This window comes from Neoarius graeffei, chromosome 17 (genome assembly GCF_027579695.1).
Source record: "Neoarius graeffei isolate fNeoGra1 chromosome 17, fNeoGra1.pri, whole genome shotgun sequence".
NCBI lineage: Eukaryota > Metazoa > Chordata > Actinopteri > Siluriformes > Ariidae > Neoarius > Neoarius graeffei.
In genome coordinates, this window is record NC_083585.1 from 26565947 (window position 1) to 26588883 (window position 22937).

Consider the following 22937-nt stretch of genomic DNA (forward strand, 5'->3'; position numbering starts at 1 on the left):
TCTTTTCTTTGTACTTTTGTCAGTTGAATAAAGCTTCACACGAATTAACAAATCGCAGACTTTTGTTTTTCTTGCATTTTGGAAAATATCCCGACTTTTCGGGAAATGGAATGAGTAATTTTGACGGTGACATCAAACGCTTTCTACTCGCAGCCAGATCAGCTTTGCTTGTGCTCAAACACTGCTTCAATTATAGAGCAGATCAGTGTATTGTTAGAAGACAACAATCAAATGACTTACTGTATAAAGGCTCCATTAAAGCACACAAACTTGTGAAATTATTGCATGCAAAATTTTTTTGATATTTTATTGTAATTCTTTTGTTGTCAGATTTTTTTTTCTAAGCTCTATAGTTGGATTACTGGTTACTTTTAGATAAAAGTAAAACTATGCCTTGTCCTCTGAAATGTGTGTGGATGTTCAGTTTTACTCAAGCCTGTAGAGTTGAATATCATTTTAAGAGTAAACTTCTTATCATACAATAATCCAATGAAAGCTGATCAGATTTCCAGTAGAATGTCATTCGAATGATAAATGCTACATCAACCAATAACTTCAAATTCTGTACGCCACTTAAAAGGAATTCATAAGGCAAGCCCACAAATTCTTGTATGCTCCACTTCAAAATCTGATACGTTTTCAGATTTTTATTACGATAATCACTACCTTATGTCAGCTGAGCAAAGCTGCACTCAAACATACACTCTCAGAAAATAAAGTACGTTATTGTAGCTTTAGGCGTACAACAGCTCGTCACGAGCACAGTACTTTCTAAGGTACTTATTTGGATCCTTTATACAGGGTTCATCAAAATTGTTAACACTTAAATGGTAGAAACCATTTATTCCCAAAACATGTATCATACGTGCAAGATGATTTACAGGACGGTCTCAACCTGTTCGCCATCGTGTTCAACACACAAAAACCAGCGAGCAACAGTACCATTTAAAGCCTGGACACATATTTCATGGGGAATAGATGATGCCACAGTCCTTATTCTGTCCTTGAGGTCATTGATATCATGAACTTTCCTGCAATACACGTGCTCTTTCACCATACCCCATAACCAGAAATCACAGGGCGTCAAATCAGGGGAGTGTGGAGGCCACGGCAATGGTCCGCCGCAACCTATCTATTGACCTGGAAATGTGTGGTCAAGATAAGCATGAACAGTATGGCCAAGACGCGGCGGTGCGTCATCCTGTTGGAAATACCCCGCCAATCGGATCTGTAGTGGAAGTTCATCAATGGTGTACTGCTGCACCATCTGTAAGTAGACATCTGACATCACTGTTGGGGTGTCAAAGTAGGGCCCAATTATGCCAGCAGTGGTCATGGCGCACCACACATTCAGGAGAAAAATAATCCATTCGTGTTAACGGAATTTTGACTAACCCTGTATATTGCTTTGGAACATGTATGTACCTTTTAAGCCATAAAAAGTACAAGTAGTTACCTTGATGGCTAATAATAAGCCAAGAAGCCTTTACTTGTCACATGTACGCTCAAGCACACCCAGAGCAGTGGGCAGCTATGCCACAGCGCCTGGGGAGCAGCTGGAGGTTCGGTGCCTTGCTCAAGGGCACTTCAGCCCAAGGTCACCCCATGTTAACCTGTGCATGTCTATGGACTGTGGGGGAAACCGGAGCACCCAGAGGAAACCCACACAGACATGGGGAGAACATGCAAACTCTCATCTCTCTCATTATCTCTAGCCGCTTTATCCTGTTCTACAGGGTCGCAGGCAAGCTGGAGCCTATCCCAGCTGACTACGGGCGAAAGGCGGGGTACACCCTGGACAAGTCGCCAGGTCATCACAGGGCTGACACATAGACACAGACAACCATTCACATTCACACCTACGCTCAATTTAGAGTCACCAGTTAACCTAACCTGCATGTCTTTGGACTGTGGGGGAAACCCACGCGGACACGGGGAGAACATGCAAACTCCGCACAGAAAAGCCCTCGTCGGCTGCTGGGCTCGAACCCGGAACCTTCTTGCTGTGAAGTGACAGTGCTCACCATTACACCACCCCGAGGACCCATTAGTGCCTATTACTATAGACTATACCTTGGGGGACAGAAATGGATGTCTACTGTACCCCGATTTTTCACAGTGTAAGGCTGTAATTCTGTCATAAGCAACTATTAGTTCAGTCCTGCTTGGGCAGCAAGGTGGTGTAGTGATTAGCACTGGTGCCACACAGCAGGAAGGTTCTGGGTTCGAGCCCAGTGGCTGACGGGGGCCTTTCTGTGTGGAGTTTGCAGTCCAAAGACTTGTGGTTAGGTTAACATGGGGTGGCCATGGACTGAGGTTGGGGTGAAGGGCCCTTGAGCAAGGCACCTAACCCCCAACTGCTCCCTGGGCGCTGTAGCATAGCTGCCCACTGCTCTGGGTATGTGTGCGTGTGTTCACTGCTTCAGATGGGTTAAATGCAGAGGTTAAATTAAACTGTGCTAACAATGAGTCTCATCTTTATTTAATTTTTTTTTTTTTTGTATCTGCTGTGCAACCTCAGTGAAAAGGTCATGAGAGGGCTCTCTCAACTCATCACGCTTGTTCCAGGTCTTTTTTTGCACCGGCATGGTGCTGCATGGTCACCTAATGTTTAGGTGTTGAACTTTTGCTTTTAAATGACGCCCCGGTGCTTGACAGACGGTCACGTGCCGCAGTGCCCTCAGGCAGAGTTCACACATGTGCAGACACCAGTACAACTACATAGGCTATTTTAGTTTTTAAGTGCGTTTGAGATTTTTGTATTATTAATTATATTCCAGATTTAGTTGTATTAGCTCTACAGCTATATATGATGAAAGAGCAGCAATTAGCCACCACATGACAAAACCCTGTGTTCAGTTCACTATTACAGCTTTAAGTTGGAGTATGTTGAGTGTGTGTGTGCATATAATGTGTGTGTATATACAGTTGCAATCAGAAATATTCAACCCCCTCACCTCAAAAGACATTATAGTGATGTGGATGAAAGATAATGACAATAAATGACAAAAAAACCCTCATTAAACAACAAAAAATGATTGCTACATATTTGAGTTATTTTGAGAACAGAAGTTGACTTAATTTTGAAGTTCAAATGAAAATGTAAATCTTTTAACACGTGCACTATTATTCAACCCCCAGCTTCAGTACTTTGTGGAGCATCCTTTTGCTTTTATAACTTCTAACAAACGTTTTCGGTAAGTGCTGACAAGCTTCTTACACCTCTCGATTGGAATCTTTGCCCGTTCTTCACGTGCAAAAGCCTCGAACTCAGTGATGTTTGATGGCTTCCATGCTGCAACTGCCTTCTTTAAATCCCACCAAAGATTTTCAATCGGATTTAAATCTGGTGACTGAGAAGGCCACTCCAGGATGTTCCAGGATCTTTTTCTCAACCAAGCTTTGGTTGACTTGGAGGTGTGCTTGGGATCATTGTCTTGCTGGAAAGTCCATTGATCACCAAGTTTTAATTTGTCAACAGAAGGCATCACGTTCCTCTTTAAAATGACCTGGTATTTCTGGGAATCCATGATGCCAGGTACACGATCAAAATTGACAGTTCCTGCCGCAGAAAAACAGCCCCACATCATCAGTGACCCACCTCCATGCTTGACTGTGGGGATGGTATTCTTCTGGTCATAAGCCTGGCCTTTCGCACGCCAGACATACCGCTGGTCCATATGTCCAAACAGTTCCAGTTTGGTTTTATCAGTCCATAGAACAGTCTCTCAAAACTCTGTAGTCTTATCCAAATTCCTCCTGGCATATTCTAGTCGGCTTTTGATGGTCCTTGTGGTCAAGAGTAGAGTGCATTTTGGAGTTCGCCCATGAAATCCTTGTTTATTCAGTGCACGTCTTATAGTTGCCACTGAAGCACTTGTACCAGCCTTCATCATGTCATCCTGTAGGTGTCTTGCACTCACATGGGGGGTTTTCTTAGTTGTCCTGACTAAGTGGCTAAGGGCCCTTGATGAAATTTTGGGCTTTCTTCCACGGCCAGGCAGGTTTGCAGCTGTTCTATAAGTTTTAAACTTCCCAATGCTCCCAATCGTGTCTCTTGGAATGTTAAATTTTTGGAAATCTTCTTATACCCAAGGCCCTTTAGGTGTGATGAAATAATCTCCCCTCAGCTTTTGTGGAAGCTCCTTTGTCTTTCCCATGATTGCAACTGACCTTGAATACTTTCATGGGTGGGGTTTATATATGCATCATAGCGGAAGCAAATGAAGGATCATTATAGAGTTCCCAAAGGCTTAATTATGTTTCAACCTTAGGCCATAAAAACTGTCAAAAAGCTTTAAAAACAATATTATATAGGGGTTGAATAATTGTAACATGGCTATCTTAACAAAATATACTGTTACACACAAATACTACATCGTTGATTTTATGTATCGCTCAACTCATAAAGAAGTCATCCAAAGCAGAAGCTTGCTCTTTGAAAAAACTTTAATTGATAAATCCTTAAAATCTTTGGGGGGTTGAATATTTCTGATTGCAAGCATGCGTGCATGCGTGTGTGTATTTTGGCTGCTCCAGATTAGGGGTCGCCACAGCAGATCTTTTGTCTCCATTGCTCCCTGTCTTCCGCATCCTTCTCTACCACACCTGCCACTTTCATGTCCTCTCTCACCGCATTCATGTATCTCCTCTTTGGCCTTCCTCGTTTTCGTGTGCCTGGCAGCTCCATCCTCAACATTCTCCTTCCAACATGCTCTGCATCTCTTCTCAGGACGTGCCCATACCATCTCAGTCTCATCTCTCTTAGCTTAATTCCCAAGCTCTCCACATGTGCTGTCCCTCTGATGTGCTCGTTCCTTATCCTGTCCAACCTCGTCACTCCCATCGCCAACCTTAACATCCTCAACTCCGCCACCTCCAACTTTGCCTCCTGTCTCTTCGTTAAGTGTACGGTCTCCAATCCATACATCACACCTGGCCTCACTACTGTCTTATACATCTTACCTTTCACTTTTGCTGGGACTTTCCTATCACAAACGATCCCGAAATCCTTCTCCAACTGCTCCACCCTGCCTGCACTCTCTTTCTCACCTCACTATCGCAGCCCCCATTTTCCTGCACAGTTGACCCCAGGTACTTGAATTCGCCAACTTTCTTCATGTCTACTCCTTGCATCTTCACTACACTCTCATCCCCATTCTCATTGATGCACGTGCATTCTGTTTTGCTACTGCTCACCTTCATTCCTCTTCGTTCCAATGCATACCTCCATCTCTCCAAACCCAACTCAACCTCCTCTCCACTTTCATCACATATCACATCATCCGCAAACATCATGTTCCATGGTGACTCTTGCCTCACTTCGTCCATCAAGCTATCCATCACTATGGCAAACAAGAAAGGACTCAAAGCAGATCCTTGATGGAGTCCCACCTTCACCTTGAACCATTCAGTCGTTCCAACTGCACACCTCACTGCTGTTTCACTGTTCTCATACATGTCTTGCACCACTCTGATGTACTTCTCATTCACTCCACACTTTCTCATACAATACCATAACTCATCTCTCGGCACTCTATCGTATGCCTTCTCCAGGTCTACAAACACACAATGTAGCTTTCTCCGGCCTTCCCTGTACTTCTCCATTAACATTCTTAAAGCAATAATTGCATCCGACGTGCTCTTCCTTGGCATAAACCTGTACTGCTGTTCACAGATTGCTGCCTCTCTTCTCAATCTCGCCTCCGATACTCTTTCCCATAGCTTCATGGTGTGGCTCATCAATTTTATCCCTCTGTAATTACTGCAGCTCTGTACATCTCCCTTATTCTTGCATACTGGGACTAGCGCACTCTTTCTCCATTCATTTGGCATTTTCTCATTCTGTAGGATCTTATTAAACAATCTCGTTAGGAACTCCACAGCCGTCTCACCCAAACATCTCCAAGCCTCAATCGGGATACCATCTGGTCCGACTGCTTTCTCAGTCTTCATTCTTTTCATGGCTGCTCTCACCTCGTCCTTACTAACCAACTCCGCTTCCTGATTTGCTGTCTCCAACGAATCTGACCTTTACTCTCTTGGATTCTCCTCATTTAATAAATCCTCAAAGTACTCTTTCCACTTTCTTAATACACTGTCAGCACATTTACATCTTTCATCACTCTTACCTGCTGTACATCCCTCGCTTCCCTGTTTCTCTGCCTAGCTAGTCTGTACAGGTCTTTCTCTCCTCCTTTGGTCTCCAGTCTTTCGTACAACTCCGAGAATGCATCTGCTTTTGCCTTTGCTACCGCTCTTTTTGCCTTCTGTCTCGTCTCTCTGTATAACCGCTTGCTTTCCTCATCTCTCTGATCGTCCCAATTCTTCTTTGCTAGCCTCTTCTCTTTTATAATTTCCTGCACTACTTTGTTCCACCACCATGTCTCCTTGTCTTCCTTCCTCCTTCCCGATGACCACCCTAGCACCTTCCTTGCTGCCTCTCTTACTAGTGTAGCAGTAGTATCACAATCTTCTGGCAGACTTCCATGACCACTCAATGCTCGTCTCATTTCTTCCCTAAACTCCTGATGTTCAACCTCTTTTAGTTTCCACCACTTAATCTTCGGCTCCACTATTTCATGCTTCCTCTATTTATTCATATATATATATATATATATATATATATATATATATATATATATATATATATATCCTTAAGTATACTTTTGTGTACCAAGTATACTGATATCAATGTACTTACAGTATACTTGTAAGTAAACTAAACTAATAGCTCTTGGGACTAAATTGGTCCACTTTTAGTTTATAAAAAGTATACTTTAAGTCTAAGAGAAGTAAACTCTGAGTATACAACTAAGTATTTTTTATTTTGTACTGTAAGTATACCACAAGGCGGCACGGTGGTGTAGTGGTTAGCGCTGTCGCCTCACAGCAAGAAGGTCCTGGGTTCGAGCCCCGGGGCTGGCGAGGGCCTTTCTGTGCAGAGTTTGCATGTTCTCCTCGTGTCCGCGTGGGTTTCCTCCGGGTGCTCCGGTTTCCCCCACAGTCCAAAGACATGCAGGTTAGGTTAACTGGTGACTCTAAATTGACCGTAGGTGTGAATGTGAGTGTGAATGGTTGTCTGTGTCTATGTGTCAGCCCTGTGATGACCTGGCGACTTGTCCAGGGTGTACCCCGCCTTTCGCCCGTAGTCAGCTGGGATAGGCTCCAGCTTGCCTGCGACCCTGTAGAAGGATAAAGCGGCTACAGATAATGAGATGAGATGAGTATACCACAAGTAAATTTGTATACTAATATTTTACTAGTTCTATACTTGTAGTCCACTCTTTAGTTTACAAAAGCATACTTCATAGTATACTGGAAATATACTGAGTTTACTTGTTTTATACTTCTAGTCCACTTTTTAGTTTATTAAAATATAGTCGTCATTTCTATAGCACTTTTAACAATAGACATTATCGCAAAGCAGCTTTACGGAACTTAAATGACTTTAAACATGAGCTAATTTTATCCCTAATCTATCCCCAGTGAGCGAGCCTGTGGCGACGGTGGCAAGGAAAAACTCCCTCAGACGACATGAGGAAGAAACCTTGAGAGGAACCAGACTCAAAAGGGAACCCATCCTCAGTTGGGCGACAACAGACAACATTAACAGTTTTAACATGAAGTCAGTTTTGTTGATGTTAATAAACTCTTCATTGATGGAAACTTGAGTGCAAAACTGTTCATGACAACTGCAGTCCTAAAGTTAGCAAGTCAACTGCAGTCCTCAGCCATAAAAGCGTTACTGTAAGTGATGTTTACAGTAAAGTATACTTTGTAGTATACTGGAAATATACTATTGGTTTACTCGTTACATACTTGTCCACTTTTTAGTTTATAAAAGTATACTTCTCATCTCATTATCTCTAGCCGCTTTATCCTTCTACAGGGTCGCAGGCAAGCTGGAGCCTATCCCAGCTGACTACGGGCGAAAGGCGGGGTACACCCTGGACAAGTCGCCAGGTCATCACAGGGCTGACACATAGACACAGACAACCATTCACACTCACATTCACACCTACGCTCAATTTAGAGTCACCAGTTAACCTAACCTGCATGTCTTTGGACTGTGGGGGAAACCGGAGCACCCGGAGGAAACCCACGCGGACACGGGGAGAACATGCAAACTCCGCACAGAAAGGCCCTCGCCGGCCACGGGGCTCGAACCCGGACCTTCTTGCTGTGAGGCGACAGCGCTAACCACTACACCACCGTGCCGCCCAAAAGTATACTTTATTGGAAATATACTATTAGTTACTGGTTATATACATCTACAGTGCTGAGCATAAATGAGTGCACCCCCTTTGAAAAGTAACATTTTAAACAATCTCTCAATGAACACAATTTCCAAAATGTTGACAAGACAAAGTTTAATATAACATCTGTTTAACTTATAACGTGAAAGTAAGGTTAATAATATAACTTAGATTACACATTTTTCAGTTTTACTCAAATTAGGGTGGTGAAAAAATGAGTACACCCCACTGAAAGTCTCCGGAGCAAAGCTAAATTGTAGACTACAAATGTCTAATTTAACAAGAATACAATCACAGATGAGTCTAATTAGTCATTCCACAGGTGTCCAGCAGACAGTTGACTACAAAAGGGTGTTACTTAAAGAAAAACCCTCCCCATTTCATGCCGTCAGCAATGGCACCACATGGAAGAGAAATGACACAAGACCTGAGAAAGAAAATAATTTCTTTCCACCACAAAGGTGAAGGCTACAAGATAATCAGCAAAGCTTTACTTATCAGTCAGAATACTGTAGCAAAAGTGGTACAAAAATTTAAGAAAGCTGGAACTGCGACCATCTCACAGAGACGTCCAGGTCGTCCACGGAAGTTAACACCTCGACAGGAGCGTCTTCTGATGAGAACGGTTGAAGAAAATCGGCATGCAAGTTCACTGCAGTTATCTAAAGAAGTAGAAAGCCAAACTGGGGTGACTATTTCCCATGACACAATACGGCGTACACTGCAGAGGAATGGCATGCATGGATGCCGTCCACGAAAGAAGCCTCTCCTAAAGCCCAGGCACAAAAAAGCCCGCCTAGAGTTTGCCAGGGCCCATGCTGACAAAGATGAAGACTACTGGGACTCTATACTCTGGAGTGATGAGACCAAGATAAATGTTTTTGGAACTGATGGCTTCAAAACTGTATGACGTCGCAAAGGTGAGGAATACAAAGAAAAATGCCTGGTGCCTACAGTGAAACATGGTGGTGGCAGTGTCCTTATGTGGGGCTGCATGAGTGCTGCTGGTGTCGGGGAGCTGCATTTCATTGATGGCATCATGAATTCACAGACGTATTGCTCTATATTGAAAGAGAAGATGCTACCATCACTCTGTGCCCTTGGTTGTCGTGCACTTTTCCAACATGACAATGATCCTAAACACACATCTAAGGCCACTGTTGGATTTCTGAAGAAGAACAGGGTGAAAGTGATTCAGTGGCCGAGTATGTCTCCTGATCTGAACCCAATCGAACACCTATGGGGAATTCTGAAGAGACCAGTTGAGCATCACTCTCCATCCAGCATCCAGTCACTAAAAGAGGTCATTGTTGAAGAATGGAAAAAGATTGATGCTGCAAAATGTCGCCAACTTGTTCATTCCATGCCTAGAAGACTTGGTGCTGTCATTAAAAATCATGGAGGCCATACAAAGTACTAGATGTAGTAGTTTTTGTTGTGGGGTGTACTCATTTTTGCACCACCCTAATTTGAGTAAAACTGAAAAATGTGTAATCTAAGTTATATTATTAACCTTACTTTCATGTTATAAGTTAAACAGATGTTATATTAAACTTTGTCTTGTCAACATTTTGGAAATTGTTTGTGTTCATTGAGATATTGTTTAAAATGTTACTTTTCAAAGGGGGTGTACTCATTTACGCTCAGCACTGTATCTACATAAAAGATAAGTTTATGTTCCAACACTGTTTACTCTTAAGCTGTTCCACTCCAGAGCTGACCATAAACTTATGGTGCATGTAGGTTTAAAAGATGGGATTTAAAACATGCTGCTGTATATCACAAAGAAGCCAATATGTGTGAGAAAGAAAGAAAAACTTTATTCATCACACACTTGTGAAATTCCTCTCTGCATTTAACCCATCTGACGCAGTGAACACACACATCCCCAGAGCAGTGGGCGGCCATGCTAACAGCGGCCGGGGAGCAGTTGGGACAGCACCTCAAGCCCAAGGCTGTCCCATATTAACCAAACTGCATGTCTTCGGACTGTGGAGGAAACCCACGCAGACACGGGGAGAACATGCAAACTCCACACAGAAAGGCCCCTGCCAGAACCTTCTTGCTGTGAGGCGACAGCACTAACCACTACACCACCGTGCCAAGAAGTATTTTATAGGCTACTGTCAACAGGATAAGCACAACTCCAGGGCAAGTACACATAAACATCTCATCATCTCTAGCCGCTTTATTCTGTTCTACAGGGTCGCAGGCAAGCTGGAGCCTATCCCAGCTGACTACAGGCAAAAGGCGGGGTACACCCTGGACAAGTCGCCAGGTCATCACAGGGCTGACACATAGACAACCATTCACACCTACGGTCAATTTAGAGTCACCAGTTAACCTAACCTGCATGTCTTTGGGGGAAACCGGAGCACCCGGAGGAAACCCACGCGGACATGGGGAGAACATGCAAACTCCACACAGAAAGGCCCTCGCCGGCCACGGGGCTCGAACCCGGACCTTCTTGCTGTGAGGCGACAGCGCTAACCACTACACCACCGTGCCGCCCACACTTAACCATGAGGCACAAATATTTTAATACTTTTAAGTATATCTTGATCAAAAGTTTAAGTATAAGCTTAATATACTTTTCAGTATAAGCCAAGTATACTTATAACTTTATATCTCTGATAAGGAAATAAAAAGTAAACTGAAAGCATAATCTCTAGTTGTATACTCGAAACACACTTGAATAAACTTATTTTTTTTCTAAAGGAGCCCTTTCTCACTCCATCTCCTGACCAAACTGCAGGCTGAAGCTGTGAACAAAAGCCATGCGTCAGAGTGACACTTCAGCGCCCCGTGCATGAGGAAGGTGTGTGTGTGGGAATGGGTGGGGTTCGAGCACCTGGTGTCGCGTTTAACACCTCGCCACATTCCCATTTGTGGATGCACCGTGCCTTCTGCTGCTGCTGCTTCACACCTTCCCAAAAGTCGGAGTGTGCCTTTCTGACTCTTCTCATCTCCCTCTAATCCTCCTCCTGATCCTCGCACCACTGGAGACACAACGCCGCCTGGGGCCCCAAGCGTGGCTTCTGGACACGTGGATGATTAATAATAATAATAATAATAATAATAAACAGTGCACTGTAAACCCGAATAAGTTGAGTTTACTTAAAAAAATTGAGGAAAGTGGTTGCCTTAAAAAAAATAAGTAATTATTAATGATTGAATTGAGTACCTTAAACTTACAATCTTCTGGTAAGTTTAAGGTACTCAATTCAATCATTAATAATTACTTATTTTTTTTTAAGGCAACCACTTTCCTCAATTTTTTTAAGTAAACTCAACTTATTCGGGTTTACAGTGTGAGAACAATAGCCTATCCAGAATTGAACCCTTTTCCTCGATCCTAAGCCCCTTGGTTAGGGTGCATCAGTTGCCCTCACTTTCATAAAATCTGATGCATTTTTGTTTGGGTGTTCCTTTTCACCAATAAAGACATCCTGTAACATTTTTTGACCATATTCAAAAGTCTAATGGTGGCACCATGAGGTTTTTTTTTTTTTTTGCCAAAAAACACTTATTTTATGTTTTCGTGTAAGGTTTGAATCACAATGTTGGACTCCATTTCTTGTGAGCCAGAGATCATGTTAAGAACCTTTGCAAGGGATTGAGAAGCATTAATGTGATTCATAATACATTTGTATTGTTTAAAAGTAGTTGAACAACGATTCAATGAACAGCTAAAACTCAAACTGTGCTTGATAATATATTTAGAATATGGACTAAAAATGTGTATCTAAGATATTTGGTATAGGTGCCATAATGTTTCATGAAAAGTGATCGAAATTTTGTCATCAAAGTCATTTTTCCATAACTTTGAGCTCCTGGTGCCACCATTAAACTTTTGAATTTTGTCAAAATATTTCACCCAGTGTGTTTTCTTACCAAAAGGAACATAAAAACAAAAATGCATCATGATCGGAGGAACTTTTCAATTTTAGGGGGCAACTGATGCACCCTACCCTTGGTGTCTGGGAGGGAGGGAGGGATGGAGGAAGGGAGATCTTGCCTTTTATCGATCAGGAGAGGTTATTGATCATTATATCCGCGTCTGTAAACATTAGCCGTGCGTCGCGTGCGCTTTCCATTTCCACCAGATGGTTATTGATTTGTTTAATTAATGCGTTTCCTCGGTCACGTGACCCCCCCTCGTTTGCGTTTGTAGCTCTGCATCAGTACCGCATGAGGTCTATGAACAACATGACCAGGAACAACCCAGAGATTCATGCCCATATGGCAGTAATAAACCTATGATATCACTGCTTCCCCCCTCCCATTTAGTATAATTCGATAACGATATTACAGTAAGCCTGTCATAAACATTAAACATGACCTGCTACTTCCTTTTTTGCCAGATATGATGAAAAGAATATATTGTGTGCTGATCGCTCTGTCTGATCATGATCTAGACTTCAAGCTTGCCACTGTATTATTATAATTACTATAAAATACTTATGAATCACAGCTCCACGTGTTTAGACTATTACTGATCTAAAACAGGTAATTGTTTATTAGTCAGAACATAAACCCCGCCCCCTGGTGACGTAATGAAGCGTGCCAGCGGAGGCACGCGCTGCGCTCATTAGCATAACAAGAGCGCAGCAACAGTTTGGAAAGCTGCTCGTTCTGCACCGCAGAGGCTGTGGGGTTTAACTGGCCCACGAATGGCTTTTATCTCCATGTTGAAATGTGGCCTGGAGGATAATTCCATCCAGAAAGGAGTACAGACCTCTGAATCATTCAGCAAATCTCAGTAGAACCCAGATATGGGTATAGAACCCGGATCCTGGGGGCCAGAGCTGAGGGATTTCTTTCTTCTCTAAAGTTTACCTGTTGTGAGTGAAGTGCAAAGGGTAGTGAGCACGGCATATGGCGCACACACACACACACACACAGAGCTGCTCTGTGCAACCTGATAATGTGCTGGTTTTAGAAGTGAGCCCTTAGGTCAATCTCAGACAGTTAGAGTGGCTTAATTACTCCACTCCAGCTTGTGTTCGCATCCCGAGCCACGCGTTAATGGGTCTCTGAGACTAATTAAGAGGAAAGTGTTCATTACGGGAGAATTGATGGTGAGGTGGTTGTGTGCTCATGGGACTCAGTCTCATTCTGGCCAGGTGCTGGTTTAGCATACAGCTGTGGTCAGTAGTTCCCCTACACACACACGCGCGCAACACAATTCACAAAAGCAATTATGTGTAATTTTCGGCCCCTGAGGCCCCTGGGTCGAAGCCCCGAGAGAACAAAAGCAGCTCCGGATCTGAAGCGGCGCGCGGGTTTAACGACTCACACGCGCCCCAACAATCACACACACACACACACACATGAATTAAAAGGAGCGAGTGAGAAGAACCTGTGTAACCCCGCCCTCCCCTCCCCGGCCCGGGGGAAAGAACTCACAACCATGCATAATGAAGAAAAAAAAAAAAAAAAAAGCCCGGCACGCGGCAATAAGAGGGGAAATACTAAAGGGGAAAAACACTAACTTCCACACTACACACGTGCAGATCCAATCCAAATTCAGTGTGATTTTTTTTTAAATATTCCTAATAAAAAAGTCATACAAACAAGTCTGTTTTAAAAGTGGGGTCTAAAACAAAGTAGTGCAAAATATTTCTCATCCTTCTCTTCTCTTCGCTTTGAATAATAATAATAATAATAATAATAATAATAATAATAATAAGTTTTACGAGTTCACATGGATTTGCATTTTATTTATTTATTATTATTTTTTTCTCATGCCTGTCCAGTCTGCCATCTTCATGAGCAATTTTATCTATTTTTTTTTTAAATTAACTAACTAATTTAATTAGAATATAAGTTCTTCAGACACTAGCCGACACTAAACTCTTTGAATAATAATAATAATAATAATAATAATAATAATAATAATAATCAGCTTTACGAGTTCACATGGATTTGCATTTTATTTATTTATTTATTTATTTATTATTTTTTTTCTCATGCCTGTCCAGTCTGCCATCTTCATGAGCAATTTTATCTATTTTTTTTTTAAATTAACTAACTCATTTAATTAGAATATAAGTCCTTCAGACACTAGCCGACACTAAACTCTTTGAATAATAATAATAATAATAATAATAATCAGCTTTACGAGTTCACATGGATTTGCATTTTATTTATTTATTTATTTATTTATTTATTATTTTTTTCTCATGCCTGTCCAGTCTGCCATCTTCATGAGCAATTTTATCTATTTTTTTTTTTTTAAATTAACTAACTCATTTAATTAGAATATAAGTCCTTCAGTTCAGACACTAGCCTGTTTGGGAACAACAGGCTTGTTTTGCATAATCCCGCCCCCGTCCCCGCCCCCGGGTTTAAAAAACTCTGCCTTGCTAAAGTGAAAACACACAGGTTCAAAGAGCACAAGTCGTGGAGCTCATAGGGTAGTTTTGTGATCGTAAGCTCCAGATTACTCTCCAGCAGGTTGTTTGTGTGTTTAACATCCTTCTCTAATTTTCCAATTAAGCTTTTTTTTTTTTTTTTCTTTAGTTGGAAGCCAGACATCAGGAACCTGTATCAGATACCTGGAACCCAAACCGGTGCAGTCTGCTGTTTGGGCAGACCATGAGGAAAATGGCTCATTTCTTCTCGACGTGTATCTTTATAGTGATCGGATCCCAGCTGGTGAGTCGGGTGTCTGTGGTGCTGTGAGAGGCGCATGAGGAGGCTGTGTGATGTGCGGTATTTACTCTGCTGCCCCGTGTCGTGTTCCCCGTGCAGGTCCACTCCTCCGGGGTGTTTGAGCTGAAAGTGCACTCGTACAGCAGCCCCGGCGGGGTGTGCAAGGACTCGCAGGACTGCCGCATCTTCTTCCGTGTGTGTCTCAAACACTCTCAGGATGTGATATCGGCCGAACCTCCGTGCACATACGGTACCGGACTGACGGACACCTTCAGCGCCGAACCGAGCTCCATCGCCAGCAGCGCCCCCATCAAAGTGCCCTTCAATTTCAAATGGCCGGTGAGATTCGAACATAATTTCTTCTTCAGTTGTGTTTTACTTACATAGGCTATTAAAACAACAAAAACACACACACACACACCATCCCTTTACTGACTGCATCTTTTCTCTCCGCTCGACATGGCACTGTTGAGACTCGAACCCATGACCTTCTGATGAACCCACTGAGTCACCACCACACAGTAATAATACTGTACATTTATAAATTCTCGTGCGCTTGTTTTCTTCTTCTTCTTCTTTTTCTTCTCACAGGGAACGTTTTCGTTAATCATTGAAGCATGGAACACAGCCCCTTCGTCAGACCAGTCCACGGGTAAACCGCCCCTGTTGCTTCAGCCGAGCTTTCACAGCAGGTTCGAGTGAACGGGTGAATAACCGCTCGGTCTCTGTGGTGTATTTTTAGAAACCCAGAACACACGGCTGAGCCTGCTGGCCACTAAGCGGAGCCTGACCGCGGGTGAGAACTCCCTGCAGGACGAGCGGCTCGGGGAGCAGAGCGAACTGCGCTACTCTTACCATGTCATGTGTGATGAGTTTTACTACGGAGAGAGCTGCTCGGTGTTCTGCCGGCCCCGGGACGACGCCTTCGGTCACTTCACGTGCGATTCCTCCGGACAGAGGATTTGTTTATCTGGTTGGAAAGGCGAATACTGCGGCGAACGTAAGTGTCTCTTTTCTTACACTCTTTACAGCTGAAGTGGACTTAAAGACGTGCGCGCGCTCTGCTTCAGCTTTCCCCCACATGATCTGAAATACACCGAGCCCCTCAAGTCCTCAAAGGTGATGTGTGTGTGTGGGTTTTTTTTAAACCCCTTAAACCGGAATAAAGCGTCAAAATAATGATACTGCACACGCAAGTTATCTTGCACATGTTACAGGTGAGTTTTGAATCTTGAGTCACCCAGGTTGCGTAATCTAATGGAATGTTTGATTTCTTTGCACTACCTGAATCCTCTGTGGTGTCATGGTAAAGTGCTGGATTTTAAAGTAGAAGGTTATGAGTTCAAGTCCCAGCATGGGTAGCTTTAAAAAAAAAAAAAAAAAAGGAGGGTGGATGATAAAGCTACTTGAATCAGACAGGTGTGTGTGTATATATATTATATAAGAACACTTTGACAACCACTGTCTCCTCATCCCACCACCTCTAAACCTGGAACACACGCAGGGTTTAGTTCTCTGTGTGTTATGTAATCTAGTGGAATGTTTGATTTCTTTGCGCTACCTGAATCCTCTGTGGTGTAGTGGTAAAGTGCTGGATTTTAAAGTAGAAGGTTATGAGTTCAAGTCCCAGCAAGGGTAGCTTAAAAAAAGAAAGGAGGGTGGATGACAAAGCTACTTGAATCAGACAGGTGTGTGTGTATATATTACATAAGAACACTTTGACAACCACTGTCTCCTCATTCCACCACCTCTAAACCCGGAACACACACAGGGTTTAGTGTCGCGTAATCTAGTGGAATGTTTGGTTTCTTTGTTGTACCTGAATCCTCCCCGTGGTAAAGTGCTGGATTTTAAAGCAGAAGGTTATGAGTTTGATTCCCAGCAAGGGTAGTTTAAATTAAAAAAAAAAGGTGGGTTGAAAAGCCCGTTTCTCTATCACTAAAAGCAGTCCATTGTCCAAATAATATAGGAGAAAAATAATCCATTAGTGTTAACAGAATTTTGACACACACTGCAAAAGTAGGTATACAGTAAGGATTATTCAAACACTCGACTAGTGGAGTGTGTGAATGCCGGGGGCAAACAGTTTGAACGTTTGTGGGATTAATATGTTTATTACTGATATGTTTGTATAATCAATAAAATAATGTTTTGTGCAAATGTTCTGTTTTTCATTATTGTATACCTACTTTTGCAGCCCCCTGTGTGTGTGTGTGTGTGTGTGTGTGTGTGTGTATATGTGTGTGTGAAAATTCTGTTAACACTATTTTTCTCCTGAATGTGTGGTGCGCCGTGACCGCTGCTGGCGTAATTGGGCCCTACTTTTTTGACACCCCAACAGTGACGTCAGACGTCTACTTACAGATGGTGCAGCAGTACGCCATTGATGAACTTCCACTCAAGATCCGATTGGTTTCTACCATTTAAGTGTTAATATAATTTTGACTAACCCTGTATTTGTGTGTGTGTGTGTGTGTGTGTGTGTGTGTGTGTGTGTGTGTGTAATTCTGGGTTTAGAAGTATAAGAGGGGATGGGGGGAGGGCAAGTAGAGAGTGGTTGTCAAAGTGTTCTCACTCCTTTATGAACCCCTTAAAAAATCCAAGCCCCTCCCCTTTTTTAATGAGCCCCCTAAATTTCTTTTAAAAATGTCGACCTAATTCACCTAGGTAAATCTAGAATCATCTGATTTCAAAAATCACCTGTAATACACACACATGAGATAATTATCTTGTTCCCACAAGATAAAAACTCATGCACACCAGATTTAAAACAAAAAACAAAACTCCTTTCTAGACTTTAGGGGCTCTGTAGAAATAAGCTTAGAGCAGTTTGGGATAAACTCCTGCACTCAGGTAATTCATGCCCCAACAACATGTCGCATTGGGTCAATGGATAAATCTTAACTTGAATCTTTTTATGTTCCTCTAACAATAAGACTAAGAAAGACTAAAGACTAAAGGTTTAGCGTAATGTGCTCTGCATTGCGTGAAAAAGACGGCATGTGTTCCTTTTGTCTGTGTCACAGCTGCTTAGTTTAGTACTTAACAAATGCTTGACGTGCCCACGCCTTGGGAAGGTAAGGAAGGGGTGTGCGTGTGTGTGTGCGTGTGTGTGTGTGTGTGTGCATGCATGTGTGTGTGTGTGTGTGTGTGTTTCAGTGCAAGAGGAACCCTCATTCTAGTTTCCCCCTTTTCTTTGCCTCTCGTTTCTAACAGCCATCTGCTCGCCTGGCTGCAGCGATGAGCACGGTTATTGTGAGACCCCTGGTGAGTGCAAGTGTCGCCTTGGGTGGGAGGGCCCCCTCTGCGATGAGTGCCAGCGGCACCCTGGGTGCTTGCATGGAACTTGCGACCAGCCGTTTCAGTGCGACTGCAAGGAAGGCTGGGGCGGCCTGTTCTGCAACCAAGACCTTAACTTCTGCACCAATCATAAACCCTGCAAGAATGACGCCACATGCACAAACACGGGTCAGGGGAGCTACACGTGTGCCTGCAAGCCTGGCTTCAGTGGCACCAACTGCGAGCTCGAGACCAACGAGTGCAACAGCAATCCATGCAAGAACGGCGGCAGCTGTAACGTAAGTGCCCATATTCAAGCCTACCACCTTCTGTCTGCTGGTTTGCCCTCAAAAGTCAGGTAGTTTATTCCCACCCCCTTCTCCTTTGTAGGATCTAGTGAACGACTACTCATGTACGTGTCCCCAAGGCTTCTATGGAAAGAATTGTGAGGTGAGCGCTATGACCTGTGCAGATGGACCATGCTTCAATGGTGGAACCTGTATGGAGACACCGACCGGAAGTTACTCCTGTCGCTGCCCTGTCGGTTACATGGGCTCCAACTGTGAGAAGAAAATTGACCGGTGCAGTAGTGACCCCTGTGCCAATGGTAAACACTGCAACATTTAACAACACAGGAACCCGGACATGCTAAACTGGGTTCCCGTGAAGCTCTTATCTGAAAAATTCAAGCAATTATGCTGCTCTTGCATTTCTTAGCTGTCATCGCATTCTGCCTGAGTGGCAGCCCACTATGTGTGTAGCTTGAGATGCATCCATTTAGCATGACTGCCAACCTCATCAAGATTGCTGCTCGAACAGGATAGGAGAGACGCCAGTTTGTCTCACATGCTGATAAAGCGTGGAAGATAGACCTGCCATGATGAAACAGCACAGGAGTCCTATTGCGAAAGAAATTGCACACACTTTTCCCATGTGTGCTAATTAAGTATTACAAGTCTGCTGATAATATTTCTTATAAATAAACTATACCATCTCTGTCTACAAATGAAGAGTTTGGTTCCAAAACACTATATATCCAATAACACTGTTTCAAGAAAAAAATCACTTTTTCTGATCGCGGGATGTGATAAAAGGAAAACCACTGTATCCTGTTTTAAAATTTATTGACTAACTCCTTATTGATAATAAACTTCAAAAATGAAATCCGGAACTAATTAACAGCTTTTAAGTGAACCAAGTAAATTTTTTTTTGTCAAGTCGCTACATATCCACGCCATGGCATTTTTCCCTTTCTATTTAAAGTGCATTTCACTGTGTTCTTTCATGACAGATTATTTTGTTTTATAGCTCTCATCTCATCTCATTATCTCTAGCCGCTTTATCCTGTTCTACAGGGTCGCAGGCAAGCTGGAGCCTATCCCAGCTGACTACGGGCGAAAGGCGGGGTACACCCTGGACAAGTCGCCAGGTCATCACAGGGCCGACACATAGACACAGACAACCATTCACACTCACATTCACACCTACGCTCAATTTAGAGTCACCAGTTAACCTAACCTGCATGTCTTTGGACTGTGGGGGAAACCGGAGCACCCAGAGGAAACCCACGCGGACACGGGGAGAACATGCAAACTCCACACAGAAAGGCCCTCGCCGGCCACGGGGCTCGAACCCGGACCTTCTTGCTGTGAGGCGACAGCGCTAACCACTACACCACCGTGCCGCCCCTATTTTTAGATTATTTTATTGAAATTATTCATAATTCAGCATGAAATTGTCCAGTAAATGCGAGAAGTGACGAAGCGATTTCCTACTTCATGTTAGAAGACTTCATGCCAATGGCGGCCTCTGATTGTCCAGTTTTGAGAAAAATCGGTGATGGCGCTTATTGCGTTTTGGAACGAAAGGCTGTAATGCAGTGTGTAAATCAATGGCAGATATCGTGTTTTGGCGAAATCTGAATATGGTATGAGTAAGATATGATAATTGCTGATGGTTTGGTGGCGGGAGTTTCAGTTTTTCAAATTTGGCGTTTATCGCGTTTTGGAACCAAACTCTTCAAATATTTAAGGTCAAGTAGCTGCATTTTAAGTGCAAGACTTCATTTACAGTCAACAGTGGTGTTTGAATGTTTAACTTTTCCTTTCCCCTATTACTTTTTTAAAGGAGGCCAGTGTCTCGACCTGGGTCACAGCTTAATGTGCCGATGTCGCCCTGGCTTCAAAGGACTGCGTTGCGAGATCAACATTGACGAGTGTGCCCGTAACCCGTGTCGCAATGCAGGCACCTGTGTGGACGGCATTAATGACTACACGTGCAAGTGCACGTTGGGCTTCACAGGCAAGGATTGCAACGTGCGTACTGACGCTTGCAGCCTCCTGTCCTGTAGGAATGGTGCCACATGCTATTTTCACTTCAGTGGGCCTGTGTGCAACTGCCCACCAGGATTCATGGGTTTGCATTGCGAGTACAGCCAGCCATCCACAAAACCGCCTCCTGTATCTAGTTTCCCCGCAGTCCTGGCCATTTCCTCTACCTTGGTCCTTATCACACTGATGCTGGTGCTGTGCGCTGCCATCATCCTTCTCAAACAGATGAGACGTGGCAACAAATTCATGTTCTCATCTGTGCGCAACAACCTGGATACCATCAACAATCGCAGCTCGGTGATCTCAAACGTTCAGTCCAGCTATAAAGAGAAAGAAGCTTTCCTCATCCCTGGTGGTCCGTTCAAGGTGTCCAACAAGGATGCGGCGCTCAACTCGGGCATCCTGGATACTCTTTGTAATGACAAGGCCAACAACAAGCAAAAGATGCTGGACTACAATCTGGCTAAAGATGAGAAAAATACAAAGGATAAGCTAGACCTGTGAGGGTCTCCTCCTTATTTCTGTACTCATCTCTGTGCCTGACTAACTGAACTTGGTCTAACCTGTTTTTGTTTGTCTTCTCTTCAGGAAAAACTCAGAGTCCTCTATATTAGTTTCCTCTTTAAGCTTTCCTAAAGAAGACTTGTATCATCCGGTATACATCCTTCCTGAACAAAAGGAACCGTGTGTTTTTGCTACTGAGGTAAGCATCGTCCTTTAAAAATGAGCAGTGGAGTTTTGCTTATGCTTCTTATCTATTTTAAGAATAAGTTTTACAGCTTCTCTTTCTCTCTCTCTCTCTCAATCTTTCTTTCTTTCTTTCCCTCCTTCCCTCCCTCCATCAGGTTTAACAATATTGTGCACCTCAATCATCATCAGGCTTGGCCTGAACATGTTTACATGCTTTTAAAGGACAAGTGAAGAGACACACATATATATATATATATATATATATATATATATATATATATATATATATATATATATAATATTTATTGATGCTGCTCATATCAAAGGACTACTTTTTGCTGTGGACAATGTTGCGTAGACAAAGCAAGAAGAGCTTTAGGAGGGGTGAAATTGCACAATTTGCACTACAATTGACTTTTTTTTATATCCAATACAGATGAATATATATACGTTTTTAAAAAGAAAAATGAACTTGATGGAACAATGGAAATGAATCAAAGGATCCTTAATCACAAAAAGGCAGGACCTTTTCTCTCCAGGTGCCTTATGATGGGAAAAAATAAAGGTGCATCTCGATCACGAAGAGCGCACTTTATACCAAACGAGGCCTTGTATCCAGTCAATCAAAGCTAAAGACTCGCTGCTGAGGTAATATCAATATCGCTGAACAAATCAAAAGCCTGACCGTGGAATATGATGAGAGACGTGAAGAATGAGGATCTGCCTTCTGACAAGTCACCAAACCAAACCAAACAAAGGACTGCAGGCAAGGTGAACGCTGGTCATGGGAAATGATCTGAAATATTGTGTAAGTGGGACTTGTTACACAACACCTAATGTCTATAATGACCTTGACTACCAAGGAAAGCAAGCAAAGTCAATCCAAATAAGTGCCTAATCTTCTTATCTTACCATTCCTGAATGAAGAGGTACTTTGTTAGAAAAAAACCCAAAAGGTATTTGTAACTTTAGGACTTTGAAAAGAAGAACTCGAAATATATTTTCTATACAAAGAAGTCATATCCCTCAGCAGTCAGGGTTCAGAGGTGTTTTCCAGCAGAGGTTGAGATGGATTAAAAAAAAAAGCAAAAACAGCTTTATAGCTTTCATCCGACAACTTTTTCATCTACAATCAACGGAGCTATTTCCTACATTCCTGTGGCTTAAACGAAGCCATTCTTTCGAGCAGATCTGCATCAGGGTCTTTTAAAAAAAGACTCCACTAAAGAGTTTTTATGATATTTTTTCACTGTATACCAAATAGACAACTTATGTTCATTCATATCCTTCTTAATTTAACAGTGCAGTGTTGTACAAAACCGTGAGATGTTCCTAATATTTAATTTGTAAATAATTTGTATTTATGAACAGAATTGTATATATGTCAATGTTATGTGCCATTTATCACAAAGTCATACACACACACACACACACACACACACGCACACATTTTTTTTTCTTAAAATAAATCATAAAACTATATCAGTCTGTTGTGTCTTGCTTCGTTTTGTAGAAGATGTTCAAAAATGATTTGGCGTTGCCTTCCTGGTCCAGTTCCCTCATCTTAAGTATTTGTTTATCTCTAAAGTCAGGCTTAATAAACAAATCAGGAGGTTGTTTTGAGGTGAAGTACTGAAAATGTGCAGAACTGTTGTGTCGTTACTTTAAATGACTCAGCACCTAAAGTATTTTTATTGTTTTCAATTCTGAGGAGGCATTAATA

At 42.7% G+C, this 22937-nt stretch overlaps 1 protein-coding gene across 4 annotated transcripts; it reads left to right on the forward strand.

The window, feature by feature from the left end:
- Window positions 1–11052: 11052 nt before the first annotated feature.
- dlc (deltaC) lies at window positions 11053–22694 on the forward strand. 4 transcript variants are annotated; one of them, XM_060943911.1, is made up of 10 exons: window positions 11053–11076; window positions 14784–14918; window positions 15015–15254; window positions 15507–15567; window positions 15658–15915; window positions 18132–18493; window positions 18585–18801; window positions 20322–21024; window positions 21113–21227; window positions 21370–22694. In XM_060943911.1, the coding sequence occupies exons 1-10, from the start codon at window positions 11068–11070 to the stop codon at window positions 21373–21375; spliced, it is 2106 nt and encodes a 701-aa protein (XP_060799894.1). In that variant the 5' UTR covers window positions 11053–11067; the 3' UTR covers window positions 21376–22694. The 4 variants fall into 4 exon arrangements, with proteins under 4 accessions (XP_060799894.1, XP_060799893.1, XP_060799895.1 ...); XM_060943910.1 differs by having other exon boundaries at window positions 21651–22694; XM_060943912.1 differs by lacking the exon at window positions 11053–11076 and adding an exon at window positions 14631–14691 and having other exon boundaries at window positions 21651–22694.
- Window positions 22695–22937: the final 243 nt, after the last annotated feature.